Consider the following 15245-nt stretch of genomic DNA (forward strand, 5'->3'; position numbering starts at 1 on the left):
AAATGTCAAGAAACACCTAGTATGGCTAGGGTTCTATCAAAATGGCCCTTGTCATGTTTTACCTTTAAGTAGAATGAAATCATATATAAATGTCAAGAAACACCTAGTATGGCTAGGGTTCTATCAAAATGGCCCTTGTCATGTTTTACCCTTGTCATGTTTTACTTGGGTCACTTGTCTAGGCCCTTGTCATGTTTTACCCTTGTCATGTTTTACCTGGGTCACTTGTCTAGTTAACTGTTCCATTTATTTTAATTGGGAAGTCTAATTTTTGAAGATTCTTCGGCGAAAATCACATAGAGAAACTTTTGTTGACGCGTTTCGAACCAACCAGTGTGGTTCATCGTCAGGACAAGTTGAATGAGCAGATCTCACTATGCACTTTAAATAGATAGGGCAGAATATCCAATGACTCAAATTTCTCGATAAGGTAACGGCTAGAAAGACAACAGCTCGATTTGACTGTATAACGGCTAGTTTGACTATGATAAGGGGTATTATATATATATATATATATATATATATATATATTTTTATATATTTTTTTTTGACTGTATAACGGCTAGTTTGACTATGATAAGGGGTATTATATATATATATATATATATATTTTTTTTTTTTTTCAGTAGAAAAAATCAAGGGGTATTATATATATATATATATATATATAATTTTTTTAAAAGAAAATTCGGCCAGAGTAAATAAACTAATAAATATATAATATAATAAGTAAATTAATATATTATAATAAGTAAATCATTAAATAAATTAATTTCAAATATATTAATAAATCTAAATTAATTTATATTATATATATATTATTTTTTTAAAAGAAAATTCGGCCAGAGTAAATAAACTAATAAATATATAATATAATAAGTAAATTAATATATTATAATAAGTAAATCATTAAATAAATTAATTTCAAATATATTAATAAATCTAAATTAATTTAAAATTGTTAGAAATATATAATAGAATAAGTAACTTAATATATTATACTAAGTGAATCATAAAACGATTAATTTCAAATATATTAATTAATCTAAAATTCTTAGAATAAGAATAAAATAAAATAAAATAATTTTAAATTGTTAGATAAAAATAATTTTAAATTGTTATATATTATACCAAGTAAATCATAAAACGATTAATTTCAAATATATTAATTAATCTAAAATTGTTAGAATAAGAATAAAATAAAATAAAATAATTTTAAATTGTTAAATAAAAATAATTTTAAATTGTTAGATAAAAATATTAGTTAGTTATAAAACCAAAATTAGAGTAATAGTTAATTATATTTATTAAAATATAAGATGTTAATTATATTTATTAAAATATAAGATTAATAAGTTAGTTATAAAACCAAAATTAGAGTAAGATTTTAATTATATTTATTAAAATATAAGATTTTAATTATATTTATTAAAATATAAGATTAATAAATATTTGTAAAAAAATTAGAGAATTCAAGAGTTGGAAATATAAAAAATTAGAGTAATAGTTAATTATATTTATTAAAATATAATATGTTAATTATATTTATTAAAATATAAGATTAATAAATATTCGTCAAAAAATTAGAGAATTCAAGAGTTGGAAATATAAAAATTAATTCATGGTCTATTTAAGGATGAAAAATAGTATATTAGTTTTAAATAATTAATAATTAAGGATGAAAAATAGTATATTAGTTTTAAATAATTAATAATAAAATAGATTAATTTTAAATTTACATAATAGTATATTAGTTTTAAATAATTAATAATAAAATAGATTAATTTTAAATTAACTTTATGTAAATTAAGTTTTTTAATAATAATAATAATAATAATAATACCATATTAAAAATAGATTTAAATTAATTTTTGTAGATAAATTAAGTTTAATTAAATAATTAATAATAAAATAGATTAATTTTAAATTAACTTTATGTAAATTAAGTTTTTTAATAATAATAATAATAATAATAATACCATATTAAAAATAGATTTAAATTAATTTTTGTAGATAAATTAAGTTTAAATTAATAGTCAAAGAGTTTTCACATATAAATAATTATTTAAAAAAACAAATAAAATAAAATAAATAAATAAATAATAATAATAATAATAAATAAATAAATAAATTACCATATTAAAAATTAATTAATCGATAGTACAAGGGAGGGGAAGAAAGAAAACGACTAGGAGGAGAGGGTTGGGACCCAACAACTATTGATCTTCCAGCCATCCTCTCTATTGAGATTGTTCGGTCTTTTTTCAATCTCCAAAGCTTCCTTATATTTCCGGTGATGGAATTGCGACACTCTAGCAATCACACTAGCCTCCTTGATGCAGACATGATGATTGGTTTTCTCCACATGCTCTGCTAAAGTGGAAGACTTAGTTCTCATATGCTTGAGGTCAGCGGCGTGCTCACTAATCCTTTGTTTAATGGAGCGACCAGTCTCACCAATATAGGGGGTCCCACATGAACAAGGAATAATATAAACCCCTTTCATGTCCTTGGGGTCAATGGGTTCCTTCACAGATCTGAGGGATTTACGAATGGTGTTAAGAAGTTGCGGGGACATTATGCTTTTTAAGAATCCTCACAATCTTATCTGTGGTCCCCTGGACAAACAGAAGATGGACACCAGGAATCCGCTCTTTAGGTCCTCTTTTGGTTAACGAATTCTTAGCTGCTTTGAGGAAAGCCTTTTGTCCCAAGTGTCTGCTATAACCGTTTTCAACAAAGACATTAAGGAGATGGGATTTCTCCTCGAAGCTCTTATCATCAGAGATTCTTAAGGCATGAGTTGCAAGGGTGTTGAGAACCCCCAACTTCTGGGCCGGGAAATGGTGGGAACTAGCATGAAGATACTGCTCCGTATGAGTTTTCTTGTGAAACACTTGGTGGGAGAGGGAACCATCCTCATTCTTAGAGATAAGAATATCAAGGAAAGGGAGGCAACCATCGACTTCTTGTTCCTTAGTGAACTTAATAGCCAATGATTGATTATTGAGATGATCGAAGAAGAGATCTAACTCCTCTTGGCTGTGAGACCAGATGACATTAGTGTCATCTACAAACCTTTTCCAAAGCTTGGGCAGGAGACGGGCTGAGTTCAGAGCCTTAGATTCAAAATCTTCCATAAAAAGATTAGCAACCACAAGGGATAGGGGTGAGCCCATGGCAACCCCACAAGTTTGCTCAAAGAACTCACCTTCAAAACTGAAAAAGGTTGAGGTGAGGCAGATCTCAACTAACCGAGCGGTATCAGGATCAGTTAGACGGTTGATCACATCCATGGCCTCATTTATAGGGATGCAAGTGTAGAGGGAAACAACATCAAAACTGACCAGAATGTCTCCAGGGTCCAGCTTGATGTCCTTGAGCTCCTCAATAAAGGAAGCCGAGTCTTTAACGAAGGATGCTGTATGACCAACTAAGGGTTTAAGCTTCAAGGCAAGAAACTTAGCAAGAAGATAGGTAGGACCTCCAATGGTGTTGACGATAGGCCTAAGGGGAGCTCCTTCCTTATGGATTTTAGGGAGCCCATAGATTCTAGGGGTGATAGGATTGCTGTCAATGAGTTTTTGGTGCAGGGGACTCAATGAGTCACAGGATTTAATGGCAAGGGACACAATCTTGGAGATCCTCTTTAACGGGTTTTTGGGAAGCTTCTTATAACTACTACTATTATGAAGATGATCTAACATTTTATTGCGGTAGTCTTCCTTGTTAAGAATGACAACAGCCCCATCCTTGTCAGCTTTCAGAACAACAATATCTTTGTTCTGATTTAAGGATTTTAGGGCTTCAAATTCATCTCTGTTAAGGTTGCTCCTCGGAGGCTTAGCCTTCCTTAGGATAACAGCACAATCTTGCCTAATAGTATTCTTAATATTATCAGGTAAACCCCGAATCCCAAATTCTAGATACTAGATGATCCACGAAGGGGAAGTAGAGCAGATCCATGAAGAGACAGGAGCAAGGCCATCAGGATAGCCAAGCCATGAGCAAGAGTCTGTTAACGGAGGAGTTAACAAAGGAGACATATCAAAGCTATTGCTTATGCTTCAGAGTATTGCAGAATATCAGAGCAAGAGAGGCATATTGGAAAAGATAGAAGCCATCAAGGTATGAAGGTATCAGAAGAGGTCAGTGAAAGGCATTGGAGCAAGATGTAATACATGTCCAAGAAGAACCGAGAGGAAGAAGCCATCAAAAGAAGTGTTAACATATCAGAGGAGCAAAACAGAGCTATCGGAGCTACAGGAGGAGCCATATATATATGTCATATATATATGCCAAAGAAGAACATATTGGAGGAGCAAACAGAGCTATCGGAGGAGCAAAATAGAGCTATCGGAGGCATATCAGGACTATCGGGAGCAATATATGCCAAAGAGAAAAAGCAGAGCGGAATACATATATATATGCGGAAGAGTTAAAGGATGCAAAAGAGTTAAAAGAGGCAAAAACTTATATATATGCAATATACACTATCAGAGGCCGAAAACATATATATATGCAATATCACTATCGGAGGCGGAAAATAGTGTATATATCAGAATACACTATCGGAGGCGGCAAATATATATATATATCGGCGATATTGTAATCGGCGGGTTCTACTATGAGCCACTACCCGAAACCCCTGACAGCGATATATATGTGCGGACCCGATGCTATATCTGTCCGAGTGTATAAACAGGTGAAGTCCACTAAGTACTTCGATGCATGTTTTTTAGTGTTTTTCATATATTCAGGCTTAAAGCCTTGCCACATTAAAACATGCGAATTGCGATATATATATATATATATATATATATATATATATATATATATATATATATATTATATGATTGCGATAAGGAATGCGGACCCGGTGCAACACTGCAATATGACCTAATGCTATGTTGCATCCGCCATATCGCAAGTGCTTAAGGCCTTGCCGCATTGGAAGCGCCAATTGCGATATATGTTGTAGACTTGATGGTCCCATTGTAACGTAGCTTAATACTATATCGTGTCCAGCAGGGCCATTGGCCATCGGCGATGCTATGGGCTCAACTTATATAGGATTTCCGGAAGCTGCGACTGCCGATTGCGATTACATAGCGGACCTGATGAAGTTATAGATGCGGGCGTAAGGCATTTGAAGTTTGTCCTTAAGCGTTCGGTCGGGTTTTTCCATATATTCCTGTGTATTTCACATTTGCATTGCCCGGGGTTTTTTAGGCCAAAAGCTTATAATAACGGTTCTGATAGTTCAGGAGGCCTGAACGATGGCGATTGCGATTGCATTGGTGACGTGGCATGTGGGGCCTTCTTGATTGGTACAGTCTCTCCTTTAAACAGTAAAGTCCTATGTATGAACGTTATTAAAGGGAAAAAGGGCTCTCTCTGATATTGTTTAATAAGCATCATTTCCTTTGTAATTCGGCCTACTCTTCTGAATTAACGTGTCTGTGAGGCATTGGTTAATTCGAATAGGTAGAGGAAACTACAGCGACCAAGGAGGGAAGCCGAAGGATCAAGTGAGCGCAGAGGAAACTACAACGACCTAGGAGGAAGACGAAGAGCTAGCAGAAAGAGGAAACCGACAGTCAGAGGCATTAGGAAGATACAAAAATAGAGAACAAGGAAAGTTGTATGTTGTTGAAAAAGCTGGAGGAAACAGAGGCAGCTGTAGGGTCCAGCAGAACAGAAAAGGGCCGAAGGACCAACAGGACAGGAGGCATTCGAAGGGGAGAAGTAGTCAACAAAGAAGCAATCATGCTGAAGCATTTACTTTGACAGTAAGAACAAATGCTTGAACAGAAGGTTGGTTCTTATGCAGAGCTTAGTGCAGCTAATAGTAGACTCACTAAAGCTGTGTGGAGACATTATCAGAGGTCATGAAGGCTATTGGAGACTCTGTGTGGACAGTATGAAGAGTTGTAAGACTCCATCATAAGAAGATTGGTTGTCGTTGATGCTGTAGCATGGAGACTACAGTGAAGATGTAAACAGACAGAACTCAGTAAAGAAGAGTTTTGAGAGCAAAACATTACTATCAAACATGCCTTGACAAGATTGGGTCGGAACCCTTAGGGTTGGTGCCTCAGAAGTAAGAAGGATTGGAGTCCTTGGGGTTGATGCCTCAGAAGTAAGAAGGATTGGAGTCCTTGGGATTGGTGCCTTAGAAGTAGGAAGGATTGGTTTCCTTGGGACTGGTGTCTCAGGAACTGGAAGGATTGAAGTTCTTGGGAGTTGGTGCTCCTAAGTCCAAGGTTGGTGCCTTGACAAAAATAGAGTTGGTGCTTTGGAGGTTGGAGCCTCACAAAAGTCCAAGTTGGTGTTTGGCAACTGATTGCAACCATTTATATATTGTATCTATTTTACTACAAAGATTATATTAATAAAAGCATTTATTCTTGTTGTTCATCTTGTGTTCTGAATATAAATGTTTTAACTGGTAAAATAATAGTTGAAAAAGAAATACTGATTCACCCCCCCAATATTTCCAACAAGTGCAAAGCCAGAGGAAAAGGTACATGTGAGTTTTATTTTGGTGCAAATGTACATATATACTCCGCTATTCGCCTATGTACCTATATATGATGATCCCTACTTATCTATTTAGGGTTTATGCTTTTTAGTCTTTACATAAGATGTACTTTCTAGTGCATAAAATTATTCATAATATCTCGCAACATTTTGTGTGTATTTAGTATTTTTCATAATCTCTTATTGAGTGCAATGCAATGCAGATAATGGAATGTGAAGAATCACTAATGAAAGTACTAAAATATCTTTATTTGAGAGAGATTATAGTAGAGTGTAAAGGTAAAGACAAATGTAGAGGTGAGTTATTTTTTGTTACAAAATTTGTGTATGATTTGTTATGAAATCCTTCTCATTTCAAATACAATAGTTTTCTTCCCTCTTAATGATTTAGGTTTGATTTCTAGTGTAGAAGGTTACTCATAATATTGTTGGTCTCTAATTAAGATTTCTCATAAGATATTTTGATATTCTTTCATGTTACAACATTTTGTGTATTTAATATTACTCATATTTTTAGTGTGCAGGGTGTTCTTTGTTGGCCATCGACGCATTTTGGGGTTGCAAAGTGGTGTCTCCATTTGTTGTTTATCTTTTCTTGTTTTCTTTTTATTAGTTTTGTTATTTTTTTTGCTATAGTTGTAATATTTTTTACTCCTACAATTTTTTAATTTTTCTTTCACATTTGTGAGCATGGCCATGCTAATTTGTGGTTTGATATTTTTTTCTTATTTGGTCTCTCTTCTATTTTTCTTGCTTTCGATCTTTTTCCTGGGTTTGGCGGTGAGGGTGGAGTAATTAAACAAGTCATTACAACCTATGTTGTTGGTTTAGTTCCTAAAGTGTAGTGGACAAAGGCAATGGAGGTATGTATTAAGGAATTTGCTTGTTTATGTATAGAGGTGAACAAGGTATGTATGGGGAACTTGTTTGTTACTACATAATTATATGCTTTTATGTCCTTTTTCATTTAACTCATATGTTGTTTCATCATTGTACCATGTTTCTTTGTTGAAATGTAGATGCGATATCTGTTAAAAAAGGTGAAGGAACACTGTGAAATTACTATGTGAAATTACTATTAGAAACTCTTTGCATGAGAGATATGTGAGTGGCCATAGCAAAGATAGAGGGTGAGTTATATTTTGTTGCAAAACTCATGTTGAGATAAGATGCATATTATATTACTTGAGATTTATTTATATAATGAACATTATGCAAATGTTGAGATTTATTTATATAATGAGAGCATTGTGCAAATCTGGGTAAAAAGGAAGGTGGTGGAGTATGATATTTTTTTTATGAGAGAGACTTGCAAATGTGCAGAAGAACGAAGGCAAAAGGTGCTTTCTCTTTGGTTTCGACATGGTTATATGCTTGTTTCAATACAATGGTTCTCCTTCCCCCTTATTGAGGAATTATTGATTTTTAGGTGCTTTCTCTTTGGTTTCGACATGGTTATATTCTTGTTTCAATACAATGGTTCTCCTTCCCCCTTGTTGAGGAATTATTGATTTTTGGTCATTACATAAGATGTACTTTTGCATAATATTATTCATAAGACAATTTGTTTTGCTTTATGATTTCTCATAATATATCTAAGTGTCTGTTTGGTACATTGTGCAGGAACTTAAGGCAGGTCCTAACAACCCAAGATTACACAAGCATAGTGGGTGAAGGCGAAGGTTGAGGTGATATGTATGGTTCCATTTGTGTGTATTTAAATTCAAGGCATCTTACATTATTTGTCATCTATATATTATTTGTCATCTATCTAATTATTGACCACATTGTAATACACGTAATGTAATGTGGAAAATCACTAAATAAAATGTTGAAATCTGAATCAAGCCCTATACTTCATCCATCGAGAGGTAAGGGAAAGCCTTGTGCACTCCACTATAGGAGAAAACCTATAAGGCGATTGGGATCACGAACAATACAATATTTGTGAAGAAGACACTGCAGTAGAGTGGAAAGGCAGAGGAATAGGATAGTGGAGAAAACCTATAAGGTGGTTGGGATCACGAACAATATAATATTTGTGAAGAAAGACACTGCAGTAGATTGCAAAGGCAGAGGAAAAGGTAGACGTGAGTTTTATTTTAGTGCAAATGTACATATATGATCCACTATTCACCTATTTACCTATATATGATCATCCCTACTTATCTATTTAGGGTTTATGCTTTTTAGTTTTTACATAAGATGTACTTTCTAGTGCATAAAATTATTCATAGTATCTCACAATTTTTTTTTAGGGTTTATGCTTTTTAGTCTTTACATAAGATGTACTTCCTAGTGCACAAAATTATTCATAGTATCTCACAATTTTTTTTTTGTGTATTTAGTATTTTTCATAATCTCCTATTGGGTGTAATGCGATGCAGGTAATGGAATGTAAAGAATCACTATTGAAACTACTAAAATATTATTCATAGTATCTCACAATTTTTTTTTGTGTATTTAGTATTTTTCATAATCTCTTATTGAGTGTAATGCGATGCAGGTAATGGAATGTAAAGAATCACTATTGAAACTACTAAAATATTTTTACGAGAGAGATTGTAGTAGAGTGTAAAGGTAAAGACAAAGGTAGAGGTGAGATCTTTTTTGGTGCAAAATTTGTGTATGATTTGTTATGAAATCCTTCTCATTTCAAATACAATAGTTTTTAGGTTTGATTTCTAGTGTAAAAAGTTACTAATAATTTTGTTGGTCTCTAATTAAGATTTCTCATAAGATATTTTGATACTTTTTCATGTTACTCACAACATATTGTGTATTTAATATTACTCATATTTTTAGTGTGCAGGGTGTCCTTTGTTGGCCATTGACGCATTTTGGGGTTGCATAGTGGTGTCTCCATTTGTTGTTTCGGGTTGCATAGTGGTGTCTCCATTTGTTGTTTCTCTTTTCTTGTTTTCTTTTTATCAGTTTTGTTGTATTTTGTCTCCATTTGTTGTTTCTCTTTTCTTGTTTTTATTTATTATCAGTTTTGTTGTATTTTTGCTATTTTTTTGCTATTGTTGTGAATATTTTTTTTTACTCCTACGATTTTGTTTTTATTTTTTTATTTTAATTTTGCTTTCACATTTGTGAGCATGGCCATGCTAATTTGTGGTTTGATATTTTTTTCTTGTTGAATTGAGTCTTCTGAAATCCATATTAGTTTTAAGCGAGATTTTTCGGCGTAAATCACAAGATATTTCATTTGTCGACACGTTTCGAACCAACAAGTGTGGTTCATGGTTCATCGTCAGGACAAGTTGAATGAACAGATCCGGCTAAGCATGTTAAATAGATAGAGCAGAAACCCCAACGGCTATGACCAAGTAACGACTAATTTTTTATTATTATCTGGTCTCTCTTCTATTTTTCTTGCTTTTGTTCTTTTTTCCTGGGTTTGGCGGTGAGGGTGGAATAATTAACCAAGTCATTATTTTTCTTGCTTTTGTTCTTTTTTCCTGGGTTTGGCGGTGAGGGTGGAATAATTAACCAAGTCATTATGACCTATGATGTTGGTTTAGTTCCTAAAGTGTAGTGGACAAAGGCAATGGAGGTATGTATTAAGGAATATGCTTGTTTATATTTAAGGGTGAACAAGGTATGTATGGGGAATTTGTTTGTTACTACATAATTTTATGCTTTTATGTCTTCTTTTATTTAACTCATATGTTGCTTCATCATTGTATCATGTGTCTTTGTTGAAATGTAGATGCGATATCGATTAAGAAAGGTGAAGGAACACTCCGTGAAATTACTATTAAAAACTCTTTGCATGAGAGACATGTGAGTCGCCATAGCAAAGATAGAGTGAGTTATATTTTGTTGCAAAACTCATGTTGAGATTAGATGCATATTATATTATTTGAGATTTATTTATATAATGAGTGTTATGCAAATGTGGGTAAAGGAAGGTGGTGGAGTATCAAGGAAACTACATTTTTTTGTATGAGAGATTTTTTATATGAGAGATGAGAGAGACTTGCAAATATGCAGGAGAACAAAGGAAGAAAATGCGTTCTCTTTGGTTTCGACATGGATATCTTCTCGTTTCAATACAATGGTTCTCCTTCCCCCTTCTTTGATAAGGAATTATTGATTTTTGGTCATTACATAAGATGTACTTTTGCATGATCTCTTATTGAGTGCAACACAATGTAGATAATGGAATGTGAAGAATCACTAATGAAAGTACTAAAATACTTTTATGAGAGAGAGATTGTCGTAGAGTGTAAAGGTAAAGACAAAGGTAGAGGTAAGATCTTTTTTGTTGCAAAATTTGTGTATGATTTGTTATGAAATCTTTCTCATTTCAAACACAATAATTTTCTTCCCTGTTAATGATTTATGTTTGATTTCTGGTGTAGAAGGTTACTCGTAATATTATTGGTCTCTAATTAAGATTTCTCATAAGATATTTTGATATTTTTTCATGTTACTCACAACATTTTGTGTATTTAATATTACTCATATTTTTAGTGTGTAGGGTGTCCTTTGTTGGCCATCAACCTAAGTCACCTGACACGGGGATTCGGGACACGTAGGATTCGAGATTCGTGGTGTCGGATTCGGACATGCTGACCCCCCAGAACAGGACACGCTATATATTATTTTATTAAAATATATATATATATATATATATATATATATATATATTAAAAATTAGATATCATCATATTTCTTCTACAAATTTTAATTAATGATACAAATTTATTGATTTCAAACATAGATCTTCATCTATAGCTATTAGCATGCATAGTACATACAAAATTCAAATAAATGTCAGTGGTACTGGTCACATCAATGATAAATCTATTAAAAATTTAAATCATGATTCATAATTCATAACTGAAAGACAACTTACAACTACGAGATAGTAAGATAAACACACTGACAATTGTAGTTTTCTCATTAAGTCATCAAATCAAAATGTGTTACATAGGTAGTGTTGGTGCAATGCCAATGGAAAATAGAAATAGAAAATATAAAACAACTACAAGTATACAAGCCTCAAGGCATCAATCAGCATCAGAATCAGCATCACTGTCCCCATCATCATGGTCCCCACTGCTCTCCTCTGCATCCTCCTCCTCCCCCGTATCCATAGTCGCCTCTGCATCTGCTGGTATGGAGGTTGACCCCTCTAAGTCATCAAATCTAATAGGCTCTAGCACTGGATCATTGAGATCCATGTTGGCCAATGCCAACTCAACAGTGGTGTCCAGACCCATATCATCAGGGACAGTGTTACTTGGGAGCGAGAGTGAAAGCGGGGAGCGGGAGCGAAAACGGGAGCAGGAGCGACATATTCAGAAGCAGTGTTGCGGGGGAGCGCCCCCCCCCTCGCTCCCACTCCCGATCCGCGCTCCGGGCGGGAGCGGGTCGGGAGCGCGCTCCCTAAAATTTTTTTCGCTCCCTGCCTTTTCGGGAGCGTTTTGCCTTTTTTGCATTTTTTTTTTGTAGTAATGTTCGAAATGCAATTTTTTTTGAAAGAAACAAATAGTTTTTGAGTGGGGCAACTTAATGATCAAGTCTAGGCCCTAGTATTGATATGCTATTCATGGTAATGTTAAATTCTTAAAGTAAAAGTGACATTTTCTTTAATTTTCATTTTCATCCTTTTACTTAAATTTTTAACATTACCATGAAATGACTCAGGATGTTTGAGAGTGGTTTCGTCCTCATTGGATTTCATATGGAGAAAGTAGAATTTTAGATTTCATTCAAAATCCAGCAGACTTATCAGTTTTTCAGGATTTCAGGATTGGGGGATTGCAATGTTTCCATTGAATTTTGTCATGTATTAGGGTATGGAACTCATATTTAATCAAGAGTACCAATCCCTCTATGTACTTTGATGTTAGTGACATTGGTTGTCGAACTCCTCTATCATGACCCTTCTAAAAATGTACGCATCACTCAAACAAAATCTTGACTTGACATGCTATGCTTTTTCTATCTTATGTTAATGCTTAGAGGGTGATATTAATGACAAAGATCCCTATACAGATACAAAGGTAATGACAAAGATACCTCTGGATATTAATGCTTGGAGGGTGATATTAATGACAAAGATCCTGATTTTGCAACAAGACTAAAAAATTAGACATTTCTCGTGGTGGCAAGAGGCCCAAGCATAAGAAATAGATAATAGATTTACTTCTCTTCTCTAGTTTCTAGTAGCTTTTATAACTATTGACTCTTTCATATTTATTATGATATTTTTTCAAACAATATATGACAATTTAAGTTTGAAGTTGGCAATTATAACTCATTAGTAATGAATTATGAATATGATGCTTCATGAAAGTTGAAAGTTGTTTCATTTCGTTTCATTTTATAACATTTCATTTCATGTTGGATATTATTTGTTGTAATGGTTACACTTAGCTTACAAGTACAACTTTGGTGATCAATGATGATAAATGTTATATATTGAATTTTGAAAGCTTGGAACTTTAAGATTGATGAATCATGAGACTCAATATGTTGTATGTTACTATGTTACTAACTTGCGGATGTGGTTGATGAAGATTATAACTTCTAGATGATTGTTGTTATATGGTTCAATCTATGCTTTTTTATGTTTTTTATATCTAATTCATCATTCTACATGTTTTTGTTGACATATATGTATCAAAAATTAAAAAATATAAAAAATATATATATTTTTAGAAAATCGCTCCGGGATTCGCTCCCAAACCGGGAGCTTCTGAAAATGGTCGCTCCCGCTCCCGCTCCCCGCTTCCGCTAAGCGCTCCCGCTCCCAAGTAACATTGTTCAGAAGCTCTTGGTTTGGTGCTCTTGATTAAATACGAGTTCCATACCCTAATACATGACAAAATTCAATGGAAACATTGCAATCCCCCAATCCTAAAATCCTGAAAAACTGATAAGTCTGCTGGATTTTGAATGAAATCTAAAATTCTACTTTCTCCATATGAAATCCAATGAGGCCGGAACCACTCTCAAACATCCTGAGTCATTTCATGGTAATGTTAAAAATTTAAGTAAAAGGATGAAAATGAAGATTAAGGAGAATGTCACTTTTACTTTAAGAATTTAACATTACCATGAATAGCATATCAATACTAGGGCCTAGACTTGATCATGAAGCTGCCAAAATGCTCTACTCCTTGCTGCAACAGCACAAATCACTTGCCAAATGAAAATATTAATGAGCAAACACGCCCTTTTCTTTCCCGCACTGAGCTTAGCGAGTCCTAGAAACAGGACACGTGTCCCAAAATCGCGACACGCTTTTGAAAATCGTGACACGACCTCGGATTCGACGTGTCGAAAACGGACACGATGTGTCATATGATTTGGACACAAATCCGGACCGAATCGTGTCGGATTCGCTGGATTCGGGATTCGTAGGGGGTTTAGGACGAATTCGGTGACTTAGCCATCAACCCATTTTGGGGTTGCAAAGTGGTGTCTCCATTTGTTGTTTCTCTTTTTTTTTTTTTCTTTTTATCAGTTTTTATTTTTATTTTTTTTTGCTATGGTTGTGTTTTTTTTAACTCCTAGGTTTTTTGTTTTTTGTTTTTTTTGTTTTTGTCTTTTTTGTTTTTTGTTTTTTATAAATTATTTATATTTTTAAAAATTTTCTTTCACATTTGTGAGCATGGCCATGCTAATTTGTGGTTTGATATTTTTTTTTCTTATTTGGTCTCTCTTTTATTTTTCTTGCTTTCGTTCTTTTTTCCTAGGTTTGGCAGTGAGGGTGGAGTAATTAAACAAGTCATTACAACCTATATTGTTGGTTTAGTTCCTAAAGTGTAGTGGACAAAGGCAATGGAGGTATGTATTAAGGAATTTACTGTTATATAATTTTATCCTTGTTTCAATTTAACTCATTTTTTGCTGGAGTAATTAACCAAGTCATTACAACCTTTGTTGTTGGTTTTGTTCCTAAGGTGTGGTGGAGAAAGGCAATGGAGGTATGTATTAAGGAATTTACTGTTATATAATTTTATCCTTGTTTTAATTTAACTCATTTTTTGCTTCATAATAATTATCACATCCATTTAAATTTAAATGTTATGTAGGTTATTTTCCTAGGTTTGGCAGAGGGTGGATTAATTAAACAAGTCATTACAACCTATGTTGTTGGTTTAGTTCCTAAAGTGTGGTGGACAAAGGCAATGGAGGTATGTATCAAGGAATTTTGCTTGATTATTGGTATATAGTTTTATCCTTGTTTTAATTTAACTCATTTTTGCTTCATAATAATTATCGCATCTGTTTAAATGCAATGTAGGTTAAGGAAATGCAATGTAGGTTAAGGAAGGTGGACGAGCACTGATGAAAGTTGAAACAATTGATTATCTTTGTGAGAGAGAGATGTGGGGCATTACAACCTATGTTGTTGGTTTAGTTCCTAAAGTGTGGTGGACAAAGGCAATGGAGGTATGTATCAAGGAATTTTGCTTGATTATTGGTATATAGTTTTATCCTTGTTTTAATTTAACTCATTTTTGCTTCATAATAATTATCGCATCTGTTTAAATGCAATGTAGGTTAAGGAAATGCAATGTAGGTTAAGGAAGGTGGACGAGCACTGATGAAAGTTGAAACAATTGATTATCTTTGTGAGAGAGAGATGTGGGGCGCTATAACAAAGGTAGAGGAAAAGACATAAAGGGTGAGTTTCTTGTTTTGTTTTTGTTTTTCAACTACTATGGACTTGCTTC

The 15245-nt window shown here is 33.5% G+C and overlaps 1 protein-coding gene across 2 annotated transcripts; it reads left to right on the forward strand.

Annotated features, from left to right (window-relative positions):
* Positions 1 to 14130: 14130 nt before the first annotated feature.
* LOC149149443 (uncharacterized) lies at positions 14131 to 15194 on the forward strand. 2 transcript variants are annotated; one of them, XM_089439569.1, is made up of 4 exons: positions 14131 to 14492; positions 14601 to 14702; positions 14833 to 14961; positions 15072 to 15194. In XM_089439569.1, the coding sequence occupies exons 1-4, from the start codon at positions 14487 to 14489 to the stop codon at positions 15114 to 15116; spliced, it is 282 nt and encodes a 93-aa protein (XP_089295695.1). In that variant the 5' UTR covers positions 14131 to 14486; the 3' UTR covers positions 15117 to 15194. The 2 variants fall into 2 exon arrangements, with proteins under 2 accessions (XP_089295695.1, XP_089295694.1); XM_089439568.1 differs by having other exon boundaries at positions 15092 to 15194.
* The last annotated feature ends 51 nt before the right edge of the window (positions 15195 to 15245 follow it).

Source organism: Pinus tabuliformis, chromosome 9 (genome assembly GCF_031772625.1).
Source record: "Pinus tabuliformis cultivar Carrire ecotype Pingquan chromosome 9, CPIR1, whole genome shotgun sequence".
Classification (NCBI taxonomy): Eukaryota; Viridiplantae; Streptophyta; class Pinopsida; order Pinales; family Pinaceae; genus Pinus; species Pinus tabuliformis.

What these genes read in the sequence shown, in the direction of transcription:
- LOC149149443 (XM_089439568.1), top strand. An exon ending in GGTGGACAAAGGCAATGGAG is followed by an intron (nt 14,703 to 14,832) that starts GTATGTATCAAG and finishes AATGCAATGTAG; the next exon opens with GTTAAGGAAGGTGGACGAGC. An exon ending in GGTGGACAAAGGCAATGGAG is followed by an intron (nt 14,962 to 15,091) that starts GTATGTATCAAG and finishes AATGCAATGTAG; the next exon opens with GTTAAGGAAGGTGGACGAGC.